General features: G+C 40.2%; 1 protein-coding gene across 3 annotated transcripts in view; it reads left to right on the forward strand.

Annotated features, from left to right (window-relative positions):
• Positions 1 to 21,307, forward strand: part of LOC148845740 (protein FAR1-RELATED SEQUENCE 3-like) — a 46,551-nt gene that overhangs the window by 17,806 nt on the left and 7,438 nt on the right. For all 3 annotated transcript variants that reach the window (XR_016102106.1, XR_016102107.1, XM_088954105.1), the window contains exons 4-5: positions 3,517 to 3,606; positions 20,589 to 20,708. Coding sequence is in view for 1 of the 3 variants with exons in the window: in XM_088954105.1 (XP_088810231.1) it covers positions 3,517 to 3,606; positions 20,589 to 20,708 (210 nt within the window). In the remaining 2 variants the exon portion in view is untranslated. The remainder of the gene's footprint in view (positions 1 to 3,516; positions 3,607 to 20,588; positions 20,709 to 21,307) is intronic.

Here is a 21,307-nt window from a genome sequence, read left to right on the forward strand (position 1 = left end):
TTCTGGCCAACAGGCTAAAAGAAGTCCTTGAAGATCTAATTTCCCCAAATCAGTTCGCTTTTGTTAAAGGAAGACAAGTCGTTGACAGCATTCTTATTGCCAATGAGTGTGTAGAAGACAGAAAATCCTCTGGGATCCCGGGGGTCTTTGTGAAACTTGATCTTGAGAAGGCGTACGACAAAGTGGATTGAGACTGCATTCTTGATTGCTTAAGGCTAAGAGGTTTTGGGAGAAACTGGATCAGGTGGATTAAAGGTTGTATTGGCTCTCCATGGTTTTCAGTATTGATAAATGGTGAAGCGAAAGGTTATTTCAAGGCAAGCAGGGGTCTAAGACAAGGTTGCCCTCTTTCCCCTTTACTTTTCACTTTGGTGATGGATATATTTAATTCTCTCTTTGACAAGTCAATTCTTTTCAAATTGGTGAAAGGTTTTGAAGTGGGTAGGGATAAACTTCACATCTCTCACTTACAGTTCGCTGACGGCATAATCCTATTCTTAGATGCCTTTATAACCAACATCACAAACACTAAAATGGTAATTGAATGTTTTGATATTCTCACTGGTATGAGAGTTAATTTCTGCAAAAGCAGTATTGTGGCTATCAACTCAGTGGAAGTGGATCTTCTAGAAAATTTCAAAGCGTTATTGGGGTGCAAAGTGGAGAATCTCCCCATTACCTACCTTGGGATGCCTCTTGGAGGGAATCCAAAATCCCTTAACTTTTGGAGTCTTGTGTTGGAGAAATGTGAGAAGAAACTATCGACTTGGAAAAAGTGTTCTCTCTCCAATAGGGGGTAGGCTTACTCTCTTAAAGGCCTCCTTATCAAATCTGCCGGTCTACTTTCTCTCTGTCTTCCAGATTCCGACCAAAGTCAGAAATCAGATTGAGAAGCTTCAAAGGAATTTTCTTTGGGAAGGTAGTGGAGATAAGAAAAACCATTTAGTCAGCTGGAAACAAGTATGCAGACCAAAAGAGGAAGGCGGGTTTGGGTATTGGACAGCTTAAAGAGAAAAATTCCTCTCTTCTAGGCAAATGGCTCTGGAGATTTCCGAAAGAACCTAATGCTCTTAGGACTGCTGTCATCTCAAGTAAATACGGACGAAATACAAGCGGGTGGGATAGCAATCTCCATTTGAACAGGATAAAGGCCATCAATCCTTAGAAAGGTATATGTTCCATTCATACTTCTTTCTTTCCTTTTATAAGGTATAAAGTGGGAAATGGTTCTAAAATTAAATTCTGAAAAGATCTTTGGTGGGGGAATCTACCCTGGATGCCTCTTTCCCTAGGCTGTTTAACCTCACCCTTGTCCAAGAAGCCTCTATTTCTGATTGCCTCCCAAACCAGTCCGCTGAAAATTCTTTAAACCTCCACCTCAGAAGACCCCTAAGGGACTTGGAGATTTCTGATTTAATAGCTTTAATCCAAACCCTCAAAGCTGCCTATATATCCCCCTCTCATTCTGACACCCGAATATGGACCCTTCACCCAAATGGCGAATTCCCTTCTAAGTCTATGTTCAGGGCTTTGACTTCTGAAGATCAGCATCCCTCTTTTCCTTACAAGAAAATTTGGTGCAGCCACATCCCCTCAAGAATTTGCTTCTTTGTATGGGAAGCCTGTCTCCAGAAAGTTAATACTTGTGATCTCCTTTAGAAAAAGCTTTTGGGAAGACGCTCCATTTCTCCTCATGTTTGTATTTTATGTCTCAGCGAGGGTGAATCTGCAGATGGCATCCTTCTTCATTGCAGCTTCACTCAAAGGATATGATCCCATTTCTTGAATATGGCAGGGTACAGCTGGGCTTTTCCAAAACACATTATGGACAACTTGAATCAATGGCAAGGAATAGGGCTTAGCAAAAGGGGTAAGTCTTTTGGCAATCAGTGCCTCATGCAGTAATGTGGGGCGTTTGGAATGAAAGAAACACCCGTATCTTTGACAATAAAAGCAGAACCTTGGAGGAGTTAATCTCAGATATTACCTATCTTTGCATCCTTTGGTCGGTGAATTCAGATCTATTTAGAGGACTTTCAGTCAATGATATTATCAGAAATATTCACCCCTTTCTGTTTCTGCCTCATCCTCAGTAAACTCCCTTGAGGCATCCCGTTTCCATCAGTGAAGGTGTGATAACCCTTAATTTTGACGGTTGTGCCTTAGGCAATCCGGGATTTGCAGGTATTGGTGGTACAGTAAGGGATAGAAGGGGCAATATCTGCTGGACTTTTAGTGATGGCTGCTCTCACCGGAATCAGGATAATTAAGAATTTGGGTATTCAGAATTTGATCATTGCAGGTGATTCAGCAAATACAATAAAATGGTTAAGAGACAAAAAAGGGGACCCTTGGAGACTTTATCACTATCTGACTGAAGCTTGGGATTCTTTGGATGGATTGAATGTTAACTTAGTTTAGATTCCTAGGGAATACAATCATACTGCAGATGGCCTAGCTAAATTTGGTGTGTATTTGGAGCATCTGTATAGCGACAAGCTTCCTCCCTTGTAACTTGCAGGGGTTCCCCCCCCCCCCCCCCCCCCTTATTCTCAATAAACCTTGGTTAAATTTTCTAAAAAATTAATAACTATGCCATTAACATACACTACTAAGAGGATCTTCCCTGCTGTAGATTCATAACTAAACACCAAATGATCAACATTACACTATTTCATCCCAAAATTCTTTACTACCTCAATGAATTTGCCAAACCACACATGGAGATTGCTTTTTTTATCAGTAGAGAAGAAGATTTAATTAATTCAACGAGAGAGTTTTAGTACATCTAGTTGAGATAATACAACCATCCAAATACACAAGATTTACATTAGTGCCCAAAATAATTGATGTCTATTAACCCCTTGTTTTGCTAGTGAATCTGCCATCCCATTTGAAGTTCTTCTGGCCCATAAGTAGGAAGTGTTTACCTCCCTTGATAGTAATCAATCTCCCTGAAGACATGCCTGTAAGTCCAAGGGACTTGGACTTTTGAGTCCCCTTCTACTTCCATATTTCAAAAGTTTGATTGCTTTGCTAGTCTTAGGCCTTGCAGTAAGGCCATCAATTCAGTTCAGGGAATCTCCCACTCTAGTAGGTGTTGAATACATGGCCACCACACTTCCTATGTTGGTGCCATGCTTTTCTTCTAGTATATTTGAAGCTAAGCATCTTTTCTCAAATTCTATATTCTATCAATTTCAATCAAAGCTCTGATTTATAAAGTTTGTTCTTTAGCATTTGTGTTGTAAATCTCATATAATCAGTAGATGGGGTTATTCATGTCATGTTTCTTCTGAGATGAATAAACTGCATGTTCTAACAATAGCAAGTACCTGTATTAATTATCCTATATTCAGTTTAATGAGTTTTAGATGTAACTTGTATGAAATAAATGAACAAGTCCTATTTATTATATTTATATATTGGTTTTAGTAAAGAAATGGGCATTTTGTTTTCTTCTGAAAATGAAAATGAACGGTCGGTATTGTCCAAATTGAGCTTTCTTTATTGTAGGGAATTCTACCCCGACTGAAATCAATGACATGGACCATGGAAAATAGGAAGTCAAAGCCTGCTGATCGAGTGGCTGTTATTAGTTTGAAGGTATGCAAGTCAAGATTTACAACTTCTTGTGCACATGAAATATAAGAAAACAATAAGATGTTGGTCATTCTAGGTTTCTAAGTGGTTGCTAACTAATGTATTTGAGTTGGTTGCTGATTAGTAGTATTGATATGCATCTTGTTATATGGCTGGGGCTGCATCTTGTTCCTCTGCTGGTTGTACACTATTCACTTGCGATAATAAAGCTTATATCATTTATAAAAAAAGGATAAATCTCATGCATAGACATTCTTACCAATTGGATGAATGGTGCATGAATGACAAGTTTATGTATAGCAATGGGAATATCCAACTCAAGGTGAGGAGTGGTACCTTGGTCGCAGTGAGAGGCATCTAATTGGTTGCAAGGTCCTTTTTTTCCTCCTTTGATAGACACTCATTTCTTTTTCTTTAGTCACATCATTTTTTTGTAGCAAGAGCAGTGGACACAAGAGAAAACATAGAACACAAAAGGGTTAACCTCAGAGAAAATATCTTCCACCCCACTAGACTACCCTTGAAGAGAATTCTGGGGAGGTTCAAAAAATGATTGAGTCTTAAAGAAGGTAACGTTCTTGGTGATAAACTTACTTTTGGTTTGAAGTCAAGTGTTTGGCCCAGCTCGATCCAGCCCTTGAAGCCAGGTCCAGATGGCATTAGAGCTAAGAGCTCACCTTACGAGGCTGCACCTCAACAAGTTTTTCAAAGGAGGCCACATCAGTAGGAACTAGTTAGGTAGATCCCAAGGCATAATTGAATTGATTCGATGTAATAATATGTTTACAAGGGAGGGCTATTGTAAGTGGTGTTTTCAACCACCATTGACTTGGCTGTTTGAACCATCAACCGACCATGATTCTGGGTCTAGTTCTACTAAAACCCAAGAATTGGTCAAAAACCGTTCAACTCGAGCAATTGGACCGTTGACCTATTCAACCCGGTGACTGGGTCATAGGTTGCACACTAAATGTGTATGCACACTTCCAGAGGTCATAACTTTTCACTTTGATGTTTGATTGGGGTAAGTTTTTTATATTTTGGGTAATTTTTCAAGATCTATGCATCCCAAGGGGCCATAGGCGCATTGTCTCGCTATTTTTATGAAAAACTTTTTTTTTGCCTCAAAGTGCAATTTTTAATATTTTTACAAATAAAAATGAAAAACTGAATTAAAAATATAAATTAAATATAAAATAATACATCTATTACATGTAGAATATAACTATACATTATTTATTGATATATGTATTTATACACATATGTATAACTATACATACATATCTATATCAATATATAATATATATATATATATATATATATATAGAATGATGATGTAGCATGGTTTGACCTGCGACCCTGAGGCAAAAATGGTTCGACCTTTGGGTCGGTTTTTAAAACATTGATATGAATCAGATATGATCCTCTCTCGTTTCTTCTTCATCTTCTGTGTTTTCAAGAGGGTGGTTCCTTAAAAAGATTCTAGTTAGGCACTTACTAACATCTCGTATCAGAGCAAGGTCAATGCCAAGCACTTGGGCAATGACCATGGAGTCACGTATGGATCAGATGGAGATTGAGTTACACAAGGTGACATCGAAAATCAAGGAAATTAGAGAAGCCTTATTTATGGTGGTGGTGAGGTTTGATTAGATGACTCTTAGTACTAGCTGAGAGGTGGAGCAAGAGTCTAGCCACTGTAGTGTTAGGCTGAATGGAGCTTGGTCTGGTAAGAATGTTAAATTGATTTTCCCATTTTTTCTGGTGAAGATCCCATTCTATGGATCTATACTTTGAATATAATGAGACCCTGGACCAAATTGAGCAGCTATAGCTGCTATTCATTTGGATAAGAAGCCATCCTCTATTATCGAGAAGTCACAGGACAAACCCGAGACCCCCTAGTGATTTTTGAACATGCCAGCATTTGGTGAAAAAGAAAAAATATCTCGTCAAGCCGATGTCTGATTAAAACACTTGCATGTTCAAAAATTAGAGGGGAGTCTTGGGTTTGTCCTGCAAGGGTGGTCGTAGGAAACGGAAGTCCTCTATTACCAATGGTATTGCTGGTTTCACTCTAAATGACATGGATCGAGTTCACTGGTGCTCATTGTGTTAGATTTGGTCCTTCTGGGTATGTCGATTATGATGAAAGCCTGACAAAATTGAAACAACATGGAATGGTATGTGAGTACTAGATGGAGTTTGAATGCCTGGCTACCAGGGTTTAGGGATGGCTTGGAAAGTTTAGTTGGGTGTTTTGTGGGAGGATTAAAGGATGAAATATGCTTGGAGGTTAAGGCAGTGGTTTAAAAGGCACAGAGGTAAGGTGCATTTTAGGCTAGGCGCCTTGCCTAGGTTAAGTTATGTGAACATCAAAAAGGTGCTTGCCTCTACACACTTAGTTGTGTGCCTTATTTATGTTTTCATTTTTTATTTTATTTATTTTTTATGTTTTGAGTTTATATACAATTATTATAACATATCAAAGGCCTTTTTTCTTTTATTTTTTACAACTATTGTGTATCATATGCTAAACCAAATAGCCCAAGGGCCAAAACGAGAGTGGGAAAGCAAAAAACTTTCCAAACAAGCAAACTCAAACAAGAGCAAACTAGTCATCGAACTCCGAGTACCCTTCTTCATCAAAGACACCAAGTCCAAGGAAACCTTTTTTTGATCTTTAGATTCAATTGAAAAATGTATCTTCTTTCCTTCTTGTTCTTTTTTCCCTTCTTTCTTCCTATTTTTCTTTCCACTGTTTTTGAAAGAAAAATAAAGGCCTCTGCCCATTCTTGTTTCCCCTATATTTCCCGTCATTTTCACACTAAAACAGGGGCTCCACCCATGCTTATTTTTTCCTTTTTCTCATCAATTTTTACTTTAAAAACAACGGCCTGGAATACCAGGAGATTGAGCTTAGAGAACACCCACGCCTTTTTTAAGCTCATCGATCAACTCATCTATCACAGGAATTGGGAAACGGTCCTTTATGGTAATGTTATTGAGAGCCTGATGATAATCTACACAAAACCTCCACCCCTCATCCTTCACTAGCAAAACTTGTGATGAAAAGGAGCTGTGGCTGAGTTGTGTAAAACCCTTATCTGGTACTTGAACGAAGCTCTCAATTTCTTGCTTCTAGCAGTGAGGATATCAGTATGGTAACATTTGTGGGTCCCACTCCAGGTAATAAGGGGATATGGTGGTCATGGGCTTTTGGAGGGGGAAGACAGTTGGGCTCCTAGAATGTCATTTCAAATTGCTTCAAAAGATAACATAACTTCTGCTGAAACTCATGTAGCCCACTCGACCCATCTGGCTGTGAAAGGGTAGGGCCCCCCCACTATTGGCCCCCAAGCACATAAAAGAAGGCAAGTCCGGATCTGGCCCAATTCTACTGATCAAGGTTAGATCCACAAGTTTGGGGGAGTCCTAACTTCATACCCTTGTAAGTGAAGAATGGTATTTCCCATCTGGAAACCATGGTCAAATGGCTCCAATGACATTTAATGGGGCTAAGATGTTTCAACCATTGAATTACCTAATTGCCCTTGTTTTGGGTGCAAAACAGTGAGAAAAATATAAAAAATAACAGTGGGTTGGGGCCCCTATTTTTATGTAAAAGAAGCGAGAAAAATACATGAATAACAATGGGGTGATGCCCTTGTTTTGGAGGTAAAAAGAGTGAACAAAAAATAGATAAATTGTAGGTGTTCAAGACTGCTATCAGTCTTGACCACTAAGAAATTTTAGGTTCGATGAGAAGAGAAAGTGAAGAAGTAGAAGAAAGAGTGGTGAAAGAGCAGTAGAACACAGATTTTGAGGAGAAGAACAGAATGTCAATATTCTGCCGCCGACATTTTAATTTAATATATATATGTTATGCTAGTTACATGAAAGGACATATCTACCCTTGGTGTTTACATCATAACTGCTAACAAATAACAAACAATATAAAACTGAAACTAGGAGTAATAGAATAGCAAATTGACCACAGTTGTGACTAGATACATTCTACCCTACGGACAGAGTGGGACCACAACGGTGGGGCCCACATCAATGTTCTCTACACTCCCCCTCAAGTTGGGAGTATATGTTCATCATTCCCAATTTGGATAGATCCACCTCTAGCTTCTTTCTTGATACGGCTTTAGTGAGGATGTATGCTAGTTGCATACTGGATGTGATGTAAGGGAGGCATACTTCTTGAGATGAGACCCTTTCTCGCACAAAATGACGGTCAACTTCAATGTGTTTGGTTCTGTCATGCTGTACTGGATTATGTGCTATATTAATGGCGGCTTGATTATCACAGTACAACATCAGGGGCTTTTCATACTCAATACCCAACTCCTCAAGTAGAGATTTTAGCCATAGGATTTCAGCCACTCCATTGGCCATGGACCTGTATTCTGCTTCAACACTTGACCGGGAGACAATACTTTGTTTCATACTTCTCCAAGAGACAAGGTTTCCTCCCATGGGCACAATATCCCTAGGTAGATCTTCTGTCATCAACACTCCCAGCCCAATCAGCATCAGTAAAGACCTCCACTTTCATGTGATTGTTGTTCTTGAATAGTATACCCCTACCTGGCATCTCTTCAAGTAGGCTAAGATTCTTTCTGCCGCAAGAAGATGTGTGGTTCTAGGAGAATGTATGTCTGGTTGACAACACTAACAACATAAGTAATATCTGGCCGAGTGAGGCAGAGATGTAGGAGCTTTCCTACTAGTTGTTGGAACATAACTTTGTATTCAAGAAGCTCCCCACTCTCGGCACTAATCCTGTGATTCTGTTCAATTGATGTATCTGTAGGCTTGACACCTAACTTTCCAGTTTCTGCTAACAGGTCTAGGACATATTTCTTCTGAGATATAAAGATCCCCTGTTTGGATCTAGCAACCTCAATGTCTAAAAAATACCGGAGTACACCAAGGTCCTTCACCTCAAATTCTTGGTGAAGAAGCTGTTTAAGAGACACAATCTCATGGCTATCATTCCCTGTGACCACAATATCATCAACATATACTGCTAGTAGTGTCAAAGAGGACTCCACCCTCTTGATGAATAGGGTATGATCTGACTGGGCTTGTACATATCCAAACTTCACAAGTTTTAGTCTGAATCTATCGAACCAAGCCCTTGGTGACTGTTTCAAACCATACAAAGCCTTGTTGAGCCGACAGACCTTCTTACCTATTTCTGCATCATAGAATCCAGGAGGCAAACACATGTAAACTTCTTCCTGCAGATCTCCATTCAGAAAGGCATTTTTCACGTCCATTTGGTATAAAGGCCAAGTGTGACTTGCTTCAAGGGACAATAGGACTCGAATAGTAGTCATCTTGGCTACCGGTGCAAATGTCTCCAAGTAATCTATGCCATAAGTCTGTGTAAACCCTCTTGCAACTAACCGAGCTTTATACCTCTCAATAGATCCATCTGCATTATGCTTCACCGTAAATACCCATCTGCATCCAATTGGTTTCTTTCCTTTTGGCAAATCAACTACCTCCCAGGTGTTGTTTTTCAACAGGGCATCCATCTCAACTTGCATTGCATCTTTCCATTCAGGGACGGATAGGGCTTCTTGCACTGTTCTTGGAATAGGGACATTGGAAATGGAACTAAGGTGGGACCTGTAAGTAGGAGATAGGCGATCATAGGATAAAAAATGGGAAATACAGTGGGTTGTGGATGTGGTACAATGTCGTTTCCCTTTACGGACTGCAATCGGAAGGTCAAGATCATCTGTAGGGGAAGTCTCTGTGGGCTTTGGGACTGTAGTATCTGGACCTGGAGCTGTAGATGAGATTGGAGCTGGTCTGGATTGCTGTTGATCAGGATCAACTTGCCTGCACCGCCTGTGATAAACCCTCAACTCCTGATCCCTCTGACCACCCTCACCATTGCAGCTCTCCCTCAACTCCTGATCCCTCTGACTACCCTCACCATTGCAGCTCTCATCACCCAATGGAATAGGTAAAGGAACTGCCCCACTCTCACTGCTCTCCCCCTGAAGACAAGAACTCAAACCCCCACTCACACTACTCTCCCCCTGAGGGGCAACCTGAGGATAATAGGGTGTCCCCTCAAAGAAAGTGACATCCATGGAGACAAACTTCCTCCCGAAGATAGGATCATAGCAGCAATAACCCTTTTGAGTTTGTGCATAACCAAGGAAGATGCATTTGGAGGCTTTGGGTTCAAACTTGGAGTGATGGGGTCCGAGAAGCTGAACAAAGCAAGTACAACCGAATGTCTTAAGGGGAATAGAAAAGAAGTCCTCACGTGGGTGTAGAAGGGAAAAAGGAGATCGCATATCAAGGACCCTGGAAGGGATCCGATTAATAAGGTATACTGCCGTGAGGATAGCATCACCCCAGAAGCGAATAGGGACATTGGAATTAAACATGAGGCTTCTAGCCACTTCCAAAATGTGCCTATTCTTCCTCTCGGCAACTCCATTTTGCTGAGGTGTATGAGGGCAAGAGCTCTGGTGGATAACCCCATGATGAAGAAGATAAGATGTCAATGATTTAGCAAAGTATTCCTTTGCGTTATCAGATCTGAGAACTTTGATCTTGGCATCAAACTGGGTTAGGATCATCTGGTAAAAATTTTGGGTCAGGGAAGGTACCTCATCTCGTGAACGCATGAGATAAACCCAAAAAAAAGGGGTATGGTCATCAACAAATGACAAAAAATATCTATACCCACCCATGGAAGGGATATGATAAGCCCCCCAAACATCAGTATGCACAATATCAAAAGAATTATCACTCCTTTTATTACTCAATAAATAAGGTTTTCTACAATGCTTAGCAAACTCACAACTTTCACACTATACCTGAGACAACTCAATAGACTCAAATAAAGTAGGAAACAAACTCTATAAAGACCGAAAAGACAAATGCCCTAATCGGTTATGCCAAAGCATAACCGGACTCACACTCTGAGAAACAAAAGACAACTTCTCTACTGACTCTCCCTGACGGAACCGCTCCCCGAGCAAATAGATCCCATTCGTTTCACGGCCAGTCGCAATCACCTTCTGCGTCTCCAAGTCCTGAAAAACACATCGATCAGGGAAGAAGGTTACTGAGCAGTTCATATGCTTGGTAATACTACTGACTGAAAGAAGGTTAGTATCAAGCTTAGGAACATGCAAGATAGATGATAGGGAGATAGTATCTGAAAGATTGATGTCACCCTTCCTAGAAATAGGAGTCAGGGAGCCATCAGCAATAGATACCTTATCCCTACCAGAAGACAAATGGTAAGTAGTAAACAATGAAGGCAAGCTAGTCATGTGATCAGATGCACCTGAGTCTGTTACCCAACAAGGTTCAGTAGTACCTGGAGCTGAGGCATGATAGGCTGAAGCTTGAGTACCTGAATGGGCGAAGACAGATGTAATAGGGGCTGATGGAGGCTGCGGTGGCTGAGCTGAATTTCCAACCTCCTTTTCTAGTTGTATTAGGGCAGCCCGAACTACAGCTAAGGTCTCCAAAGATGTTCCTTTTGTGCTAGATGAGGATGTCGAATCAGTGTTCATGGCTACATGAGCAGTGCCCTTCTTGTGTCTTAACTTCGCAGGAACCAAGTGGGGATGCAGTTTCCAACATGTCTCTTTTGTATGTTTGGGCTTCTTACAATGTTCACATACTACATCCTTCTTGTCTTCCTTCCCCCCGTCCTTCTCTGAATCACCCCCTGATTTGGGTGTAATCGCTACAAAAGCTGATGTGGGTGTGTGAGGTTGCATCATAACCTTCCTTCTGGTCTCTTCACTGTGTACAAATGAGTAAGCCTGAGAGAGAGTCACACTGTCTCTAGTCAAAATCTGCTGCCTCACAATATCATATTCTGAGTTCAGTCCTGCCAGAAACTCAAACACTCTGTTTGTCTCGACGTGCTTTCTATGGGTCTGAGCATCTTTGGGACTCTCCCACCCAAGAGTCTCTAAGTGATCAATCTCATGCCACAGGGACTTCAAGGTAGAGAAGTAGACCGACACCGGTTTCTCTCCTTGTTTAAGGGTGTTTACTTCACATTTCAATTCATATGCTCTGGCAACATTAAGGGGTTGGGAGTAAGTTTCTTTGATAATATCCCATATCTCCTTAGCTGTCTTTGCCCACAAATAATTCCGGCTAATATGAGGCTGCATAGAATTACACATCCATGTCATAACCAAGTAGTTTTCTTGCATCCACTTGGTATATGTCGGATCTCCCTTGGAAGGTTCTTTCATATCTCCCAGGAGGTACCCTAATTTACCTCTTCCACCAATAGCCATCATGGCTGATTGGGCCCATTCCAAATAGTTTGATTCATCAAACTTTACGGTCTTAATCTGACCACCCATCTCAGAAATATTACCATAACTGATGTTCCCAAGGCTGCCTTCTGCCTGATTTTTAGACTCCATTTCTGTCAAGTCTCAAAACAGCACTTGAACCACCAATCACAATCAAAACGGTATAGGCCTGATCTGTATTCTCAGTATATGTGCACAAAACTGAAATAACTATGATCTGAAACCAACTAGCCAACACAACAGTAGCTGTCCGTAGATCTCTAACCCCTTAGAACTCTGAGAACAGCTTAAAAAAACTGATATGCTTGGGAAAGTTAGGGTTTTAATCAGTCCTGAAAGTAAGCAATTCAGTTGCACAATCCAAATTGTATAGATAGGCTTGCAGTAGGGTTAATAAGAAACCCTAGAATCTGATCGGACCTACCAATAAACTTAAGAGTAGCTCTAGGTAGATCACAGGGTTCAGTCAAACACTAGGGCTTGCCGCAGATCACTTTCAAACCCTAGAGTAGAGAGAAACACTGTTCGGTCCAGGGTTTGCTGTAAAACCCTAGTGAATCGAAGAGAGAAAGAACTAGAATGGTTCGGCCTTCCCCTCCAGATAGGTCCAACCTATCTTCTCTGATAGAACTTCTCTTAGAAAATAAACAACTTACAAGGAAAATTGTTCGCTGCCTTCTAGGGTTACCTGAACCCTAGTCTTCTCTGATCCTTCCTGACCACCAACACTCTGCAACCCTAGCAAGTTTCCAACAGCTGCTAGCACCTCTAGCGATCTCCAAGAATCAATCTGCGAACTCCTCCTTTTCAGCTTTCAGTCCTAGGAGATTCTCATGTAGTCGGCTGGTATTAGACTCACATGAAAAACCCTAACTTGGCTCTGATACCATGTTCAAGACTGTTATCAGTCTTGACCACTAAGAAATTTTAGGTTCGATGAGAAGAGAAAGTGAAGTAGAAGTAGAAGAAAGAGTGGTGAAAGAGCAGTAGAACACAGATTTTGAGGAGAAGAACAGAATGCCAATATTCTGCCGCCACCACTTTCATTTAATATATATATGTTATGCTAGTTACATGAAAGGGCATATCTGCCCTTGGTGTTTACATCATAACTGCTAACAAATAACAAACAATATAAAACTGAAACTAGGAGTAACAGAATAGCAAATTGACCACAGCTGTGACTAGATACATTCTACCCTACAGACAGAGGGGGACCACAGCTGTGGGGCCCACATCAATGTTCTCTACATAAACAATAATGAGGTGAAGCCCCTGTTTTGAGCATAAAAGCAGATACAAAAAATTGAAAAACAAAAATGGGGAGGATCCACTGTTTTGGAAGTAAAAATTGCGATGATAAATGAAAAAATAAGAGTGGGGCGGAGCCCCTGTTTTAGTGTAAAAATCAGTGGTAGAAAGAATGGGGTAGAGCCTCTGTTTTAAAGTAAAAACTGGTGAGATATAAAGAGAAAATAAGCATGGGTGGAGCCCCTATTTTAGTGTGAAAACAAGGGGGAACTAGAATGGGCGGAGCCCCTGTTTTGCTGTCAGAAATAGTGGAAAGAATGAAGGGTTTCCTTGGACTCGGAGTTCGATGGTTGGTTTGCCCTTGTTTCAGTTTGCTTGCTTGGGAAGTTTTTATTTTCCCACTCTTAGTTTGGGCTTTTGGTTATTTGGTTTAGCATATTATATTCATAGTTGTAAAAAATAAAAGAAAAAGAATGAAAAAATAAGAGTGGGGCGGAGCCCCTGTTTTAGTGTAAAAATCAGTGGTAGAAAGAATGGGGTAGAGCCTCTGTTTTAAAGTAAAAACTGGTGAGATATAAAGAAAAAATAAGCATGGGTGGAGCCCCTATTTTAGTGTGAAAACAAGGGGGAACTAGAATGGGCGGAGCCCCTGTTTTACTGTCAGAAATAGTGGAAAGAATGAAGGGTTTCCTTGGACTTGGAGTTCGATGGTTGGTTTGCCCTTGTTTCAGTTTGCTTGCTTGGGAAGTTTTTATTTTCCCACTCTTAGTTTGGGCTTTTGGTTATTTGGTTTAGCATATCATATTCATAGTTGTAAAACATAAAAGAAAAAGGCCTTTGATATATTATAATAATTGTATATAAACTCAAAACATAAAACAAATAAAAAATTGAAAACCTAAATAAGTCCCTTGCCTGGGCCGCCTGACGCATGGCCTGAGGTGCTTGACTAGGTGCAGAGGCGAGTGCCTTTCTAATGAGTGCATGCCTTGACATGGGCGAGGCGCCTAGCCTGAAATGCCCCTTACCTAAAGTAGTGGAGAGACCGTCAGTTACTCACCTTATCTTGGCCAGATAGCATGTGATAGGAGGCAAACAAAGAGCACATATGTCTCATATGGTCAGTGGCTCTTGTATCAATAATCCAAGGGCTAGAATGTATAGGACTAGTAACACTATGAGTAGCGACAGTACCTTTTTTGGCAAGGGAAGAGGATGCAAGGGGGGAGTTCCTCAATTGGTCCATGGCTCAGCTAAAGATTTCTGCCTCATCAGCTGTAAAATCCAAAAATGATCCTGAGGCAGAAGAATTAGTGTTCTGTCCCATCACAAAGGAGCAGTTGTGGATGTATTCTTCTGAATCTTTGCATTGTTACCCATTGCCACATTTTCACTTGGTGTTTGACCCTTCTTAGGCTTCTTATCCTTCGTTAGTGCAACTGGTTTGTGACCTGTGATGGAGATTAGAGCAAAAGAGAGAGATAACAGAAAAGACAGAAGATGGATGGGTTGCAAGTGTGTTTTCACCCAGCCCTAATATACATGAAAAGACAGGTGTGCCCCTAATTAGTGAAGGCACACATAAGTACAAAATAAAAAGAACTAATTCAGGCCCAACACAGCAACATAACTAATAATGCAAAGAGAAAAACAGGCCTGCAACTTAATCTCCCATTACAACAAAGATATTCTGATCCCTTCTTTTTCCTTTTCTGGAAGTAAATTTCTTCTTCATCCTTTTTTTTGAACTAAAACAGGGGCTCTACCACTTCTCCATCATCTTTGAGATTTTTCTTCTCTGTCTTCTTTCTTCTAAGACAAGAGTAGGGGCTATGCCCTTTTTTTTTGATAATTGAATTGTGAATTCATTAATCAAAGAGAATAATCTGTTACATGCATCCTTTGGAGAAGCGTGAGGTGCAGCCTCTCCTAGATATTACAGTGAAACAAGAAAATAAGCATTTGCCGACCTACCCATCCATTGGACTCTAAGGCTGTGTTTGGTTGCAATGCAAATAAATTTGCACTGATGCAAAATTATGGCAGTACAAATGATTTGAGTGTAAATTCTAACCTATTTTTGTTTCAAATTTTAGCTTATCTTGTTTGATTGTAGTACAAATGAAGTAAATTAAGACATAAAGCAGAATAAAGTATAACCCAAAACAAAATTAAATGAGAATTTGCATTTTATTTTCATTTGCACTCCTTGTACTAGTGCAAATAAAATTGCACTGCAACCAAACACAGCCTAATGATCATGTGTCTTGTTAACCATTTAAATTTTTTCATAAGATCCCTATAGTTCCAAGTAGCTGAATCGAGGTTCTACAACCAACCCACAATTACTTTAAGAGTCCCCTTCAATCAGTAACTTCTCTATCCCAATTTGGTTGGCAATCTGAATTCCTTGTACAGCAGCCAGTAACTCAGCCCTTGTAGAATCACCTACTCCCATTGGGCCTGAAAACAGTGATACGATCTTGCTATCCTCAATTCTCAAGACTCCTCCAATCCCTGACAATCCCGGATTGCCTTGACTGCTCCCATCAAAATTCAATTTGATAAAACCTTCCAAGGGAGGTATCCAAACTGCTGCAGATTTATTTTTCTGAGAGGACAAGTTAGCAATTGCATCCCAGCTTCTCCAAATATCTGCAAAGGAAAACGGAGAAACGGATTCTAAGGTTCTCAGCCAGTGTATATCTCTAGTGAAAATACACTCCTTTACTACTGGAAGGGTTCTCTCCTTGTCAAGAAAGATTCTAGAATTCCTTTCTCCCCAAATAGTCCATAGTGTGGCTTCTCTAATGCATCTCCACATGCATTTCCCTTTTTTGTTGGCCAAATGAAGGTAGGTGAGCTAAACAACAAATTGACTTCTTATGGTAGAACCCACCTGCGACCAAACAAATAAAAAATCCAATCCCATAGAGATGCAGCAAAGGGGCAGGAGATCAGTAAGTGGTAGCAATCCTCTCTATGGGCTTTGCACAAAATACACCAGTTTGTGGGAAGACACAAAAAAAAGGGCTTTTCTTTTCCAAGTTTTCCAAAGTATTAATCTTACCATACACCTTCCAACAAAAGACAACTATCTTGGGGGGAATAGGTTTGGTCCAAACTTCTCATACAGGGAAGGACCCAGGCACATCACTAGAACAAAGGGATTTGAAGAAAGAAGCACAAGAAAAAGAGCCTTGAGGAGTAGGGGCCCCCACTCTCTTATCAGGGGAAGAAGGGTCTAAACAAACATTTTCAAGAGAAGAAAGCAATTCAGTGACAGAAGGAAGTTCAGCGTCCCGCAAACCTCTATGAAAACTAAAATCCCAATTCAAAGAAAGAGGGAGGACTGGAGGGGAGAGGAAAGAGGAAATAGGCTCTTTTTTATAAAGGGAAAGAGAGTAAAGAGAGGGGAAAATGTCTTTGAGAGACAAGTTACCCACCCAAGTATCTTCCCAAAAAAGAACTAGATTGCCCGCACAAGCATCATACCTTACACATTGAAGAAATTTGGGAAGAATGCCATGTATTGCCTTCCAAGGAGTTGATAGAGTAGCCCGACGAGATACTCCGGCATCCCAACCTGAATAGGAACAGCCATGAATGCTACCCACCATCCTATACCACAAACTTTAACTTCTATTTCAATGGAAAAAATAGGGGCTCATCCCCTTTTTGTTCTATTTTGCTTAGACCTTAAGCAATGCCTAGGCGACTAAGTGCTCCCTTGTTGCCTAGGTTTGCCTTGGATTCTTGAGAACTATGTTTATTCCTTGAATGGGTCAGATGGATCAACTGTTCAACTGCCTTTACTGGCAGGTTATTGACTGAGTCATTGGTTTTTTGTAAATAGCAGGTTTGACACAACCGAAGCAGGGATTTTGACCGGGTTACTAGTTTGACTAACATGGTCAGTGGCGGGTTGAAAACAGTGTGGTATATAAAATAAGGAGTAAGGTAAAACAATAAAGTGAGGGACTTCTTTTACTTGGAATTAATGGTATGCTGTTATGGAATTTCCACAAAAAGGAGGACCACATGATTTTCATTCCTTATCTCGACTTATCTAGCCTTTTTATTTTTGATGAGCCATGAATATAAACTAAATATTTTTAACATTCTTATATTGCATATTTTCTGTTTGTATTGACTAGTGGATGATATTGCATCAATATCTTAAATTTAGAATTTATCATTTCTTTGATTGATTAGTTAGTTACTAGCACCAGTCAATGCATTGCCTAGGGAGGCCAAAACAACTAGTGGTTGCCTCACTACGTTGACAGCACTGGTCATGACAACTGTGGTTGACATATGTGAAACTAAATAGTGATAATCATGTTTAAAATGATTATCCTTAGGGGATGGTTGGTAATGGCAAATTCTTCAACTGCACAGTCTGTGGATCAGCCTTATTGGACACCTGCAGCACAACAAAGGATAACATTGAACTTTGATGGAAGCTCATTAGGTAATCCAGGACCCTCTGGAGCTGGGGAGGGCAGGCTGATAGCACTATACTCTGGCCCCATGGGTGTGGGAGATTCTCTGAAGGCTGAAATTATGACCCTACTAGAAGACTTGAGGCTGTCCAAGCAATGAGGATATCAAAATGTTGAGGTGGAGGGAGACTCTAAACTGTTAATAGGATGGCTGCTGACAAAGTTTGGGTGTATGGACTAGAGGTGTAAATCGGGTCGTGCCGTCCACGGCCCGACACGATGGTCCATGGGCCGTGCTAGGCGCGGCACGATCATGCGGGCTGTGCTGGGCCTGGGGTTTTAGGTCCACAAGCCAGCACGGCCCATATATATTTTATATATTATATATTTATTTATATAATATTATATAAATTATAATTATATAATAATATATCGTATATAATATATTAATAAAATAAATAATTTTTTTAATTTTATTATACTAATTTATTTAATTATTGTATATATAAGCAATCTTCAAGTGGGTAAAAAGGTCAGCCAATTCTGTGGCTGATTATTTTGGCAAAGCAGGGGACCTTAAGGGAAAACCCTTTTTTTGGGCTGTGATGTAACTTTGAAATTGGTTGGGTGCTCTGTGTGGAAAGGCATAAGGAGAGCTTTTGACCCTTTTAGGAAGGGTATCTGCTTCAAAATTGGTGATGGCAATCAGGTGAAATTTTGGAGAGACTCCTGGTGTGAAGGCAGACCACTGAAAGAGTCTTTCCCTGCCCTATATGTGTTGGCAGTGGACAAAGAAGCTTGGGTGACAAACCACTTACAGGTGTGGAATGGGTATGTAGTCTGGACCAAGGTTTTTAAAACCGACCCGGACAACAAACTGGTCAGGGGTCTGGTTCCCGGACGGATGGCCCATTCTGACAAAAAAATAAAAACCAGCCAAACCATTGAACGGTTCGAATGGTTTGACCACCCGGGTCAGCTGTTTGCTGATCAAATCAACGGTTTTGGGGTAAAACAGAACCGGTCACCTGACTGGTTCCCGGTTTTTCCAGTCTGGTCCGGTTTTGAAAACCATGGTCTGGACTCCTCGTTTCAGAAGAAACCTAAATAACTGGGAGGTGGAGGCAATGGTGGAAATGCTTGACAATTTATATATCACTCAGGTGGAGATTGGGAGCATTGATAGAAGGCTGTGGAAGTGAGATAAATCTGGAAGTTTTACCGTCAAATCCTTCTATAATCACGTGTCCAGATTAGAGGAACAGGCCATTCCAGCAAACATCATTTGGTGCAAAAATGTGCCGTCAAAGGTAGCCTTCTTTGTGTGGACCACCTACCTCAACAGAATCCTAACCGGGGATAACTTAACTAGGAGGGACATGCCTTTGGAGTCCAATAATTGTGTGTTGTGCGATGGTTACGTTGAATCAGTTAACCACTTGATGTTACACTGTGACTTTGCCCACGAGATTTGGTCAAGGATTTGGGAAATGTTTGTGGTGCAAACTGGCAACCCAGAATCAGTGGTGGACTTCTTACAGAGCTGGAGTGTAGCTGGTCTAACCTAAAGGGGGAAGGTAGCATGGAATATCACTCCTGCACCAGTTTTTTGGTGTGTCTAGCAAGGGAGAAACTCAAGAATGTTCAGAAACAAGAGCAGCTCGGTTGATTCAGTTTTCCAGAAAATCTTGGGGAAATTGTTTTCCTGTCTGGCTATGAACAAACCATGTAGGGAAAGAAATCTCAATTCTTTTTTTGCATATGATAATATTTTTGTAAAGCAGAGGGTGGGGGTTTAGGGTCGTATGGGCATTGGATGTGCATCCCCCTTTTTATGTATAGCAGCTTGTTATACTGTTTTTTGTTTTCTTAATATATTCATACATTGCTTTCTCTCAAAAAAAAAATAAATAAATAAATAAAATGGTTGGGGTCAACACTCATACTCTGAGTGGTTGACAGTATAATGGTTAATTGCTATTTTTAATGAAAGTTACTGTTTCCAATAAATAATAACAATAACAATAGCAATAATAATCATGTTTAAAATGTCCATAAATTTCCTAATATTTCCATGACATACTTCTATTTTCATTAGTATTGACACAAAATATTATTGAAATTGACATATTCCCCAATGAAAGCTACTGGTGCTATGTGTGAAGATATATCTTGATGTACATTATTAGAGTAGTCCTTGTTGTACAGTATCATAATTCTTATTATTTTATTTGTTCTTTTTATCTTTCAGCCCTGTAAGGGCATTCTTGTAACTGTACATACTTTTTTTATCTCTTTAATATAAAAGAGGTTCTTTGGGGTGGGGGTCGACTATCCTGGACACCCCTAGATCTGTTTTCTCCTAGATCTGAATTCAGTTCACACTATGTGGATTACAAGATAGTGTTGTAACATAAGTTGGAGACAATATTTTAGATGTGTGGGGTAGCAGTATTATTGCTCACCTAATGGACATGATTACCACTTCGAGCCAATTTGAAATTCTTTTCAAATATGAAGTTAAATCTTATTTTTATTGTATAATAAATTATTGGTTGATCTATTAGAATCATTCACTCTTTCTATGAGTTTTAAATTTTACTTGAACTGTCTCTATCATGTAGTTTTGGTGATTTGGAACAGGATAATAATTTAACAGGTCTGCCCATTGCATCATTTATCATTACAAAAAATAGCATTTTATATTTTTGCATATTTCATAATTGTCCTACCTTGTCTATAATTTCTACAGTATTTTCATATGATGTTTTCAACATTTCCAACATGTTTCCTACATTTGGATGGTTGATTTTTCCACTGACACCGACACCGACATTTTAAACCTTGCTGATAATGTTGTTCTTTATGAACAAATAAATTTTCTTGTGTTTAGATTTCTAGGGCCCCTCGTTAATTGTGTAGAGCTTGTTTAATTCTTTTTATGTTATACATTTTGCAGCTCCAAGATTATGCTAAGTCCCCTTTAGGCGAAACAGAGGTGAAATTCCAGCTTACTAAAGATACACTGGAAGCCATGTTGAGATCAATGGCTTACATCAGTGAACAACTCTCTAACATTGTAAGCATTCTGTTAATCTTGTTATGATAAGGACATTTGTGAGCACTGCAGGAATGCTAACTTGGGCTTGATAAGGAGATGCCACCCATCAAGTAAATGAACTAGAAGCGATGGGTCTCCCAGCTATTTTACTTTAAACTATTCGTACTTTATAGACTATATGCACAGCACTGTAGTTTGGAGTATTCTTCCCAAGTTGCATCTTCTGGGGGCAGGTCACTCCATTCGACCAACACCTCCTGGAGCACTTTTCCATTTTTCCTGGCCCATGGAAATCAGTAGTCTTGGGTAGCTTCACTTGCAATGCCCCTTTCCCTGTAAAGTGAGGAAGGGTTGGGCTAAAAGCTTGGCCTGGGTTCAAACTGCATTTAAGGAGGGAAACATGAAAGACAGGGTGTAATCTAGAAGTGGGTGGATGGTCCAAATGGTAAGCCACCTGCCCAAGACGTTCAATGCGAAACAACCCAAAAAATCAAGGTTTGTGCCAGGCTCAATGAGCTACAGTGGTCTGTCTATATGGCTGTAACTTCAAATAGACAAAGTCTCCCACTTGATATTGCACATCACGGTGTTTCTTGTTGCTTGCAGTAAGTGACCTT

This window comes from Nelumbo lutea, chromosome 7 (genome assembly GCF_056320005.1).
Source record: "Nelumbo lutea isolate HS-2025 chromosome 7, American lotus-T2T, whole genome shotgun sequence".
Classification (NCBI taxonomy): Eukaryota; Viridiplantae; Streptophyta; class Magnoliopsida; order Proteales; family Nelumbonaceae; genus Nelumbo; species Nelumbo lutea.